This window comes from Pempheris klunzingeri, chromosome 1 (assembly GCF_042242105.1).
Source record: "Pempheris klunzingeri isolate RE-2024b chromosome 1, fPemKlu1.hap1, whole genome shotgun sequence".
NCBI classification, from domain to species: Eukaryota; Metazoa; Chordata; class Actinopteri; order Acropomatiformes; family Pempheridae; genus Pempheris; species Pempheris klunzingeri.
Genome location: NC_092012.1, coordinates 6713444 through 6725905, shown reverse-complemented (window position 1 = coordinate 6725905; position 12462 = coordinate 6713444). Strand labels below are relative to the sequence as shown.

Genomic DNA, 12462 nt, shown 5'->3' with positions numbered 1-12462 from the left:
CACTTTTTCTTAGAAAGTTGGATATTTTCATACTAACTTCAGTGCTGACCAGCAGCTGGCATCTAGTAGCACTCCTCTACATCCGTTTGTTCAACTTTGCATATGCATGAGTCATGCTGCAAACAGTGAATTAAGGAAGGTCATCAGACTTTTTGCATTGAGAGTCACCCCTCCACACGCACATACCCCACACGTGTCACCCTCCGTTGAGTCCTGAAAGCTTCTTCCGCCCCCACCACCCAACCATTATTGGTATATTTAGGCGTTTCTACTCATTGCTCAGTCCAATAGGTTCCAAATGTCTGAACTCCATTTAGAGAAAATGGTGCATGTCTGCTTAGATGGAGAGAGGGAGGGGGAGGCCAAAGATGGAGAGATAGACAGGGAGTTATAGGAAGATTAAGAGTCGGGGCGGAAAAAAATGGGAGACTGAGTGGTGAAATGGAGAGAGAGAGAGAGAGAGAGAGAGAGCCACAGGGTACCAGTCACCATCAAAACCTGTCACCAGAGAAACTCACCAGGGAGCTCTATACACACACACACACACACACACACACACACACACACACACATTTTCAACACATATACTTACAGACAGACACAAGTCAATGTAATGCAAAAACCCATACAAATACAATGAGCATGCACAGTCTAAGACACCATGAACATACAGAAACATATGTTCATATACATTAGTAGGCACACACAGACACACACACACACACACTTGTATTATGCAAACAAAATCCTCCCATGCACATATTGCCAGCAGGGAAGGAAGCAGACAATTATGTGCAGCATATAGCACCAGTAATATTGGGACGAAAAAGGTATCCTGATGCATTTAAAATTATTCATAGTCACACATAGCTTAACCATCCATACACACATTCACAGACACGGACTCACTGGTGTTTTTACATCATGTCCCTGACACACCAAAGCAAACCCAGGATTCCACCTGCCTCTGCTGCACAGCTACTAGAGGCGAATATCCAGGGGACACCACACTGTGAAACGCATTATTCACAGCTCACACAACCACCTGCAGGGAACACAGTCCACGTACACACACACACGCTCAAACACACACATAAACACATACATAAGTACACAAGCACACACAGAGCAGGGTGATGGCTGTCTTGACAATCATACAGTGATCCAGTCTACAAGCATCACCATCCTCATTTCCATCCTTGTCTCAGTTGTCAATATTCACCACAGTAGCTCACAGAAAAGTCTAAACACTCATTAAGCAAGGCAAGGATGGTTTCAATATTCTGTAGGACTATTCAGTTTTTTTGTGTTTGACTTTTTCTGCTACATTGTGTGGTTGGAAAACTGACATTTGGAAGTCACAGATAAACAATGCTCTGCAGGCTTTTCTTTGAAATGCTGCAAGCATGCTTTTTTTTTTTGTGAAGTTTAGAGAATTGTATTTTCTACTGTAAGTTGTTTGTTGAGGATTTTCCCAGAATACCTTTTGACGATCTTAAAGACATGCATGAATTTGTATCTTTCATAAAAAAGTTGAGCCTGTTTGCATTTAAATACAGCTAGCAAGGCCACCTGAAGAGAACAGCGAGCAGCAGGCAATGTGTATGACTGAAGTACAGGTCTCTATTTTGAGGATTTCAAAATGTGGGCGCACAATGTTGAGATGATTTAGTTTATTTTACTTAAACTATTTATAAAGTAGCTGTTAGGTTTTTGATTTGATAGTTTGTGATGATCACAACTGCTACCGCTGCCCAGACGTAAGCTCTGAAGCTCACAATTGCATACAGTGATTAATCACTTTACATGACTTATCGGAGTGAGATGTCAAAATGCATTTTATGAAATTTAACAACAGTGCGACAGTCCTAAAGTTGTTTAACATCAAACTAAATTTAGGGTTTCACTATATCTGAATCGAGGGTTTATGGATAGATGGTCTCATACTGTACAGATCGTAAAGCCCCTGGGGGCACAAAGAAAAGTGACTTGACAGTCATAATCCTGCTGTATTATATTTTGCAATTAAAACTACATGGTTTTGGTGGTAAACGCTGCTCTTCCAGACAAGTTAGGAAAAACGAGGACAAACAGGTGCTGCCCCTGGGACCATTTTGTGGGAATGGTATTCTGTTATCTCTTTTTGTGCAACTTCTGTCAAGTTGCGCCCGTACTCCCAGCTTTGCTCCATATGCTCTGTGTAAATGAAAATGAAAATATAAACCAGATGGGCAAAGAACATTTTAAGGTCAGGAAAGTACAAAGATTTAAAAGTTCCCAATGTGCCTGTAGCTGTACCACTTCTTAGTTTGTTAAGGGTGTAATTAGAGGAGGAATGTGTGTATGGGGGATTGTTTCTTTAGCAGTTTTAATTACGAATAACTATAATTTGAGAGTTTTCTTGCTGTTGGTAACAGCATATCCCAAAAGAATGAGGGCTAATCTGTTAACTAGTAATGTCATATTAGAATAAATTAGCCACAGCCACATCAAACAGACGAGGGAAGGGAACTTGACCTCACAACCTGCTTCTCTGCTGAATATTGCCAGAAAAGAACCTCATCCACCCACTGCTACTAATATCCAATCAGCCCATGTGAATAGACACAAAGTAAATGCTAATAAGTAGCTATCATAGAGCCCACAGGGCTGATGGCGAAGCTTGACACATTGCAACACAGTAACAATACAGTCATTTAAACTGTGGTCAGCGAGGTCGCAGTTTATCAGAGAATTCACAGAGGCACAGAAAAACATACACACACACACACACACACACACACATGCACAGTCTGTCATACTCTGTCTCTCCTCACATACAGTCCAATTATAGAGAGAGGACGAGGCCTGTGCCGTGCGCTCCCAGTGACCTTGTTCCAGGACAGATTGATGAGGCGCTGTATCGCCCCAGCAGATCAAATAACTCCTTCCTGGCCCTCATTACCAGGACTAGGGGAGATCTGCAAGTGCTCGGCTCAGCTATAGTATGGCATGCTAACACACTGTAGTGGTACCAAAGTGACTGCTATTTTTCACCTACTCCTGAATAAGTAATATAAAAACAAAGGTTACTGAACCTTTTTCTTAATCAGATATTCCATGGGTTTCCATCTGCTCAAAACATTTATGTGAATGCTGCAGGATAATTGGATAAGTTGTTGTTAGATGATACTGTTTGTTTTCCTTTCCACCTTCCCTTAACTGGGAATTTGAGGGTGAGGCATGGCATCGTTTGGTCTTGTTCATTTCCTGGCAGAGACCAGAGATCTGGATTTTGATGTGCCTGGTTAGTTTTGACAAATTGGTTCCTGCATTCCATAAGGAGAGGATAACTCCTAAAAAATGTTTTTAGTTATCTCCTATTTGCTCTTTTACTATAACTCTAAAGTCAATTCCACCGAACTTTGACTCTAAAGTCAATTCCACCGAACTTTGACAATGAATAAAAGATGTTGTTTTATTTTTTAATGTTCCCTGTCTCTTCTTTCTCATCTGGATTTCACAGTTCCTCCTCAGTTTGTCAAGCGGCCAGCCAACATTTATGCCCATGAGTCCATGGACATCGTTTTCGAGTGTGAGGTTTCAGGGTCACCAGCTCCCACTGTCAAATGGGTCAAGAATGGAGATGCCGTCATCCCCAGTGACTACTTCAAAATAGTTGTAAGTTCATTTTATCGCTAAAGTGGCACCTGTCTGCCTTCTCTGCACTGAAGACATTGTACTATCAGTAGTGTTTGCATGGTTCTTTGCATCATCACAGTGTCATAATAAAGATATTGGATAAAAAATGCTACTGGTAACGTTGTCTATTATTTTTCTTCCCAACTTTTCCTGTTTTGCAGAAGGAGCACAACCTGCAGGTTCTGGGTCTGGTCAAGTCAGATGAGGGTTTCTACCAGTGCCTTGCGGAAAACGATGCAGGCAACATCCAATCCAGCGCCCAGCTCATCATCTTAGATCACGGTACGCCACTCGCTTGGACCAACCACTAGTGTGCAAACCGGATAAAACTCATACAACAACAACAACAACTCTAAATTGATAAAATGCTTCAGTGATGAAATAATTAATGTCAGGGATGTCAGACAGCCAGGCACTACAGTGGGAGACACAAGCAGTCTTAACACAGTGCTCCTCGTGATTATTTCTTAGCTTTTAACAGCCTCCTTGAATCACAGTTATGAAAGTCAATAATAACCAATAATACAACAGTAATGATGGTAATAATGTTTTAATCTTTAAATAGTAGTGTCAAGTACAGAAGTAAATACCTGTAGCTCAGAAAATTCCAGCATAATATTTGGACTTTTTAGAAAGAGTAATAGAAATGATATCTGCTTAAATAGTCTTTCAACCAATGCATGTAAAACAGGAGCTAGCTTGGCAATGGGTGGGTCTTCTTCTCTCTATACAGTTTGCCTTATTTATAAACACCCACCTAGATGGATTCTAGAGGCTGTGCACATCTGTGAAGGTGTGAAGAGTGAGTGAGAGTGTGTAGTGAACAGTGAAATGAAACCACTGGGATCTTGTTAAACCAGGGGTGACTCAAAGGGAACAGAATAGTATCTGGGGCAAACGATTCTTAGCTTGCACACAGTCCATTCCACATCTAGCGTTCCAGAAATGTTGTGTGGACTTTAAGAAAGCTGCTTTACACAATGCCTTTGCTTTGATGCAGCATCCTTAGACATGTAAAGGCCGTATTTTAGCAAGAAGCTTTGCCAAAACATGAACCCACATGCTGGTGAAGTGAGAGCACCAGGATAGCTGCAACATAGTCTTTCTTGTTGTGCATTTCCCTTTAGAGCCAAAGAGAGGTTTGAATGCTAATTCCCAGAGTGGAGCTGCTGAGTGCAGTGTACAACAAAAGCAGACACCAAGGGCAGTGGCTAGGAGCTCAGAAAAACGGCCCGAAAATAGAAGCAAATGTGGAAAATAATGTTCGCATTCCAGTTCTTGGGGTAATTTAGTTCCATTACTTCGGATCATTACAGAAAATGTGATACGACTTACAAGTGAGATCATTGGCATAGTAATGATAATCATAATCATAGTCTAACCCACAGGGCTTTTAAACACCCCTTTATGAACAAGAAAGCAACAAGAAATTCAAGATGATAAGCAAGACAGTGAAATACATTATCTAAATAAAACTAGTTAGGGAAATGGAGGAACAATAAAATGAAGGTAAAACAACTTCTTTGTGTTATATTTACACCACAATCACTACTTTACTGTTGACTCAGTTTCTTCCATTTTGTTGAGGAAGGCAGCAAAATTTAATCAAGCGTGAACTCCCCCTCACTTGAAGCAGGTGGCTAATGGATTAGCATTAGCAGCGTCCAACCAGTGGCCCCCCAGCTGTGTCACCCCCCCCCCTGATTGGAGGACATGAAGTCAGAAATAATGATGACCTGCAGCTCATTGTGTATTTGTGTTCGACACCACTGGAAAGGGTTTCGCCACTTTACATGGCCCCCAGTCTTTTCTGGGTTTTTTTTTTGTTTGAGTTGAAGATAAATGGGATGAATTACTGAGGCAGCTGGCCTTGCACACGAGGTCTGCCCTAAGCAGGGCTTTGAAGAAATTAATCTCTGTTTAATCCATGAATATAACAGAGAATCTTTTCCTTTCTTACTTTTCTGAGTGTGTACCTCTGTCTTGCTCACTGTAATGCTAATCCAAACACACTCACCACCAGAACGTTCTCCAGCTTCCTGTTTATTTCCTCACTTTATTATCAGGTCATCATCTGAGTCTGATGATGGATTTAGAAAATACCCAAAGTCACAGAGATACTGTTTATTCTTTCTGTAAATTATTGATGTTTCGTGCTTGTATAGACATCCACTGCAGCACTCTACATGAATGCTTGAAAGTAATTTCCTCTCATAGGTGCAGTGGCGAATCAATAAGACCATGTTTGAAATCAGCTCATTTTCTACAGCTATTAGTGTTTTGTGGCTGTGAGGCTGAAATGAATCTATTTCAGTTCTATTAGAGCAGTATCTCTCTCCTTAGGGTCTCTTCTCCTGTATGGACACACACAGTCCTACAGCCATCTGCCACCTGTCTCGCCACTTCCCCTCTCTGTCTCTTTCCTTGTCTTTCACAACCACCTGCTCTCTGTGATAATCTATTACACTGGGCTTTGTGTTAATTGTGCTGCCTGGAGTATTCCCCCTATATGGCTGCTCCTTCACAGCTGGGTATCTTTGTCCACTTCCTAACCCACTTTTACCCAAGCACTCCTCCTGCTCTTTGCTGCCCCAGTGTGTTTCGCCTCTAGTCAGGTATCAAGCTCACACCTGCCAGGCTTGAGTCATCCTGAAACGGGGCCAGGAAAACACCCCGTCTGTCTGTCGGCTGCCTTGCAGCCGGGGGAGATAAGCCAGGGACTTGCCACAGGGATAAAGTTGTCTTCACCCAGCAGGGAAATCAATGGGGGTGAACTGCATCTAAACACCCAGCGGCTGCAAGTGGGCTAATATTCATTAGTTCTCATAATCTTTGCATCTTGGCACTGCCAGCTGCAGTTAAATGTGGCTCAGCTGATTATTCCCACTTGTGGGTGTTTGGAATGGAAAAAGGTCAGCTGTTAGCACATGTACAGTATCTTGACAGTTATTTATAGTGATATGTGCTTTGTATCAATACTCTTGAACTCGAGTAGATGGTGTAGATGACAGTGGATTACAACATGGACAAACTGCTGTAGAAGAGAAAATATATTTTTTCCCCCTCAAAGATCACATTATTGAATCTATTTTCAGCAACCTTAAAACCTTGAAAAACAGTTTTCTAGTGGAGGTCAGAAACAGGACCACAGATTGCAGTCTCAAGCAATTTTCCTGGACATTCCACAGTCATGTGCAATATAGGCCAACTAGTTGCAAACAGATGCGAGTAAATAGGAGCACAAATGCCAAAAGTGGACCTCAGTTGGGCCTAATTATGCAGTGTAATGCAGGCTAAGTAAGTGCCTCCTAATGTCCCTTGTAAAACTGCCACATTCAGACTCGCAGTCTTTTGGAAGGGCTGGAAGGATGTTGTATGTTTGTGTGTGCTGTTTAGTTTCTGTTGTAAGTCATTATGTTTTGCCACAGAAAAAGAAAGTGCTAATTTAATTTGGTAATACTTTCCCCGCCACACAAATGCAAAATGATTTCTTATATTCATATTCTCATTTTATATCATTATATGATGATCTTTTCTCACAAGTAGAGATCTTAACCTCACTCTGCTGGAATCAATAAAGACTGTTTTTATCAAGAAATTACCAACAATTTCGATTCAACATATGTGTATCGCACATGAGGTTTTATCTAATTCCCAGCAGATTGGTTCATCCTTTCCTCATTAAGCTATAAATACAACCTCTAATGGCCAACGTGATCATTCCCTGCTGGCATTTTTGATATTTGCTGCCCACACGTAGACTCAACTGTCAAAATGATTGCAAAGGAGGTTATTCTTCTGCAAGGCGATACGCTATTTAAGGGATTATCGTCACATGTCATCTATAGACAGTGTGCAGCAACAATTTGTGTCCTTTTCCAGGCACGTTATTACGTGACGCGTTTTTGCATGATACTGTAGTAGGCGGCAATTACAGCTTGGAGAGGAAATGGGTCACATTTCTCACCTTTGAAGTTGCGCACGCCTAGACAAAGCACTTGTTTACATGGTTGTCATCTTTCCAAATACAGCATAAAGACAGAGAAGTGCTTGAAGTTTGATAAGGCGGCACACTAACATATATGTTTTGCAGTGTGGTTGCTTTTAGTGTAGTTCTTTAAGATCCAGAGCAGAGCCGAAACAAATATGTCGTTTTTGGGAAGGCTTTTGTTGCTGGTTTCTGGGAGCTGCATACAGCATTTACATTTTAGAAACAGACATCATAAGAGAGAAGAAAAGCCACTGTATGTTTTTCAGCATTATGCAGTCTCGCTTTAACAATCACAAACCCACGGCCACAACTCTTACTAGATGCCCATGTGTCAAAATGGCAAGTTTAAGATTCGAGCACCTAAAAGCTTAATATGAAGAATGCATACAGATTAGAATTTAACACTAGCAAACAAAAGAGAAGTGGTTGCTTTCGCTTTGCTGTTAGCCCTTAAGTGTGTGTTTTTTTGTGTGCTTTTTTTATGTTTGCATAAATTGAAGAGATGCACTTTCATTTGCATGTGAATACTTATTCTTGCTTCTTCCATATGCTGCGCTTGCTTCGATATGGAAATGCTTCTCTGTCTGAATCTGCCCGTCTCTCCATCTCTCCTCTCTTCTCGTCTCCATTCCCGCAATTCACATGAACAATGTTTTGACATTTTGCCTCCTAGTGCCCAGGCCAAGTACTTCACTTGAGGGCCTTAAAGCTTATTTGGATGTACAAGCTCTGAGCTCTCATGCTGTTTTAGCCACGACTGTTGCAAGTGAATTTCATTGAGGCATTTCACTGAATACTTTGCCAACTTTGGGTGAGAGATAACACGGTTTTTAAAACTGTTCGATGCTGAGCAACACGGCTACATGCACTTCTTCTTCCTGTAGGCTAGAATTCTCAGCTCTTTTTCAGTTTCTTTCATGATGAAAGAAAGATGACACACTATTTCTGATGCAAATTCATGTATTCAAGCTTTTGTTAAATCCAAAGCTTAAACAGGCAACAGTCCCTCTCGATCTCTGCCAGTCTGCTCCTTCCCTTTCTCTCTGTTTCTCTCTCCTCCCTCTCACCTCTATCCCTCTTCCTCTCGCTTCATTTTCCCTTTCATCCACGCATGCTGCCATTAGTTTCCCCCCCCCCCACCCCCCTCTTAGACCTGTGGCAGCAAACAGAAGAGTCCCGTCCTCCCCTCCGATCAGTGGTACCAGACCCCCACTGAGAGATGGAGATGTCTCATCACTGCCTCAGTGCTCACTGCGTCTCCTGGTTTTCCTCTCCCTCCATCACTCTGTGTATTTATGAGTGCAGGCATCAGGAGTGCTGGCATGACAAACCTCCATGTGTGCTGTCCCCAAAGCTGTAGTTTAACAAAGTGACAGGCACAGGGAGATACTGGAAGGAATATTTAGAGAGTCACACATGCCGTAACTTCATTAGTAAATCAATTAATTACAGCAGACTTGAGCACCAGACCTCCCTGTGAAATGACACAGAAACCAAGAGTCGCCTTCTGTATTTGCAGACGACTTGGCACTGCCGTTAACAACCGAAAGCAGATATCACCACTGAATGTCAGTCGCTTTGACCTGGGCCAAGACACTTAACGCCTAATAAAGTTTATGCCTCAGAAAAGATCCAGAAGTGAAGAAAACCCACACAAGCTTTATTTAGATGTCTCACATTTCCAACACATGAACCCAATTGAAGAGGAAGTTTAACCTTGTCTGTGAAGGACCTGAAGAATATTAGAGGCAACATGGAGCCTTTGTAACAATGGATTTCAAGTGAGACAAAATCAATCTCTACATATTAAGCTTGTCAAATGTGTCAGGAGTCACAAAATAACTACAAGGAAACTATTCACAAGAAATGATCACAACATGAAAAATACATTTTAATAGAGCAAAGCTATTGCAGCTGGCTGACTCTAAGTTGAATGCAACCTGGCCAAAGAAAGCAGACCTCGTTGCCAGAGGCAGTCCTGCTCATGCTGAACAACAAAGAGCCTAGAAAGCTCCAAACTCTTCCATCTTATGTTCAAAATGTTGTACTAAGCCTTAAGAGAGATGTTTTTCCAAACAGAACTGATATCTGTAGCAAATTTGTAACACCGACACTCAAATATCGAAAGTGAATCGTTTCAACAAAAGCAATAATTACTTCCACACGGACTACTGATACACATGGGAGACGGGAACAGAGCAGCCTTCTTCATTGTTATGTGCCGACATGCAAGGAGGAATGGGTTTTATGTACAAATTTATCTTGATGCTGCAGCTTCATTGTTGTCCTCTTCTAATAAAAATCAAGAAATACTGATATCGAACTGAATGTTAAGACAAATCCTAAAAAGGAGGTCTCTGCTGTCCCAGTACTGCTGTCAGCGTAGTATTCTGCAGCAGTTGCTTTAGCTGGTGTTGAGCAGATAAATTCAATTTATTATGAGTCTACGTAATATAAAATGTAACTAGATCATGATTAAACAACAAAGAAACAGACCGAGTTTCAGTCAAGTTTGAGCAAGCGAAGCAAAAAAAAAAGCCCCTAACACATTTGTAGCAGACGAGCCACAGACGGGGGATCCTACCACTACATCAGAGCACCATCCTTATTCCCTGTTCAAATCAAGAAGTGAGAATAGGCTGCTAAAAGACCCTTCCCTCCAGCCAGACTCTACCGGTGCTGAATAAAACCTCAGGTCCACTTCAGGGAATACAGTGTGCTCCATCATCTGCTAGCGGGGTCACGGCCAGGCCAGCTGGAGTGAATGTGCAACGTTGTGAGCATGTGAATGTGTCAGCACAGTGCAGGGCTGCACACCATGTTTTCTGTTGGCACCATCTGCATCATAAGTTTACCTTCAGGAGCAGGCACCAGTGTGAAAATGTGACAACATGTGATGTACTGCTGGGATACGCATACATGCACACATATGGTCTTTTTTTTTTTTACTGTAGGGTGATTATTTTCATGAGGTCAGGGACACAACTGGACAACAGTGATTGATCCAGCTAAGTCGGTTCTCATTGTTCGTTAAAGCTTGAAATCATCATGTCAAGGCGGCTCACGCTTGCCTTGACTCTCTTTGTTTCCATCTGCATCGCTATTCTACTAGATGTACTCGAGTGACTACACACATATATACAATAGCCGATAGATAAAACGCCTGAGCAGTACGTGACAGCACAAGGTCATCCATTTCAGGCATCCTGAAACAAGTTGAAGGATGCTGATTCGCCTCTATGGTCATTTTTGAGGCTGTAGTTTGTGATGTTTGTTTTCAAACTGCACTTTCCGAAAGTCAACATTATATTATATTGAACGTCCCATTAGAGTGATGCAGTAGAAAGAGACATAAGCAGCCTAAATGCAGAGAGGAGTCTGCTTAAAGCTTAATTAAGTGCAACTGGGGGATAAAGTTGACTCCAAAAAAAGTAGTTGAGCCATTAATAAACACCAAATGTACCTGTTCTTCAACAGCTAAATTTTACTTTCTCTGTGTGTCGCTGCGGGTGCTATTATACACTGCGGCTGACATTATAATAAGAGCCTTATCTTAACTTACAGTGTCGAGTAATATTTGCTGTTGCTGGGTTATGGTTGATTTAACAAATATGATAATATTGTTGTTTTATTTAGAACATTGTAGTTGTATTAATAAATGCCTGTGATCATGAAAAGGCAATATAAATACAAATCAGGGGCATTTGATGGAGAATATTAATCATATGTAAATGTGAATATATTCCACAAAATTTTGCCTCATAGCAAAATATTTTGAAATTCAAATGTGGAGATGAAGCCCTAAAATGTGCACACAGTGTCTTAACTGAGACACACACACACACACAATCTCTTCGGAGTACACACACACACACACCAATAGTGATTAGTGAATGTGTTTCCTCACTGTGGGCTCGAGGAAGCTGATCAGAGGGATTGTAGCCTAAATTGATTGTGAAGAGCTAAAATCAGCTTCCACCAAATTGCTGTTTGTATGGGTGCTGATGGCAAAGTGAGTGTTTGTGTTGTGGCTCTGTCTCTCAGGGGATAGTAGTGTTGAGTGTGTATGTGTGTGTTTACAAGCTGAGGCTCTCACAGCACAGGCTGAACTTTTCTCTGGGTTGTATTTACTCAAGCGTGGTGAAAGGCTTTGCCTCATTTATAAAGGGTCTGTCGCCTAAGTGCTAACTGCGAAATGTTATGAGTGCCTATTTTGCTCTTGTTTTGCACAGGAAAGTACAGAAAAGATCAAAATAGCCTTCAGTACCTGCGTCAGTGCTGTGTTTTGAAGGTCACTCTTGTTATCAACACCAGTTTTATACCTGACTGCATATGTGTGTGTGAGAGATCTGCTTTTTCCTGACAGTCTGCTTTACACACCTCACTAACACGCGCCCTTATTTACGATATAACACCATCCGCCTCCAACACACACTCATCCAGGATGCCGATCTGATGTTTTTGGACGTGGACAGTCCTCTGGGTGCAGTAATTGGAAGTAACACATGGCACAAAAACATCACTTTCCTCTCACACCCTTCCCTTAGCTACAGGCGGCTGACCCCTGTGAGTGGCGCCACCAAAGCTGGAGCTTTCATTTTTCCTGTTAACGCACACCCCCTTCTCTCCACTGAGCCTCCCAGTTTCCATAAGCTAAAAGTAGAATAGTGAGTAACATCACAGTGGGTTGTGGGCACCCTGCTAGCATATAGCCTCTCCTCAGTGGGTCTAACCCAGGGAGGCCGCTTTATTGGCGGGAGCCTGATTAGCTGGACAGTTTGCTAGAGAGT

General features: G+C 41.9%; 1 protein-coding gene across 8 annotated transcripts in view; it reads left to right on the top strand.

Annotated features, from left to right (window-relative positions):
- neo1a (neogenin 1a) overlaps positions 1–12462 on the top strand; it is a 146878-nt gene that overhangs the window by 95697 nt on the left and 38719 nt on the right. For all 8 annotated transcript variants that reach the window (XM_070828394.1, XM_070828409.1, XM_070828379.1 and 5 more), the window contains exons 6-7: positions 3506–3660; positions 3843–3963. In XM_070828394.1, the coding sequence (XP_070684495.1) occupies positions 3506–3660; positions 3843–3963 (276 nt within the window). The remainder of the gene's footprint in view (positions 1–3505; positions 3661–3842; positions 3964–12462) is intronic.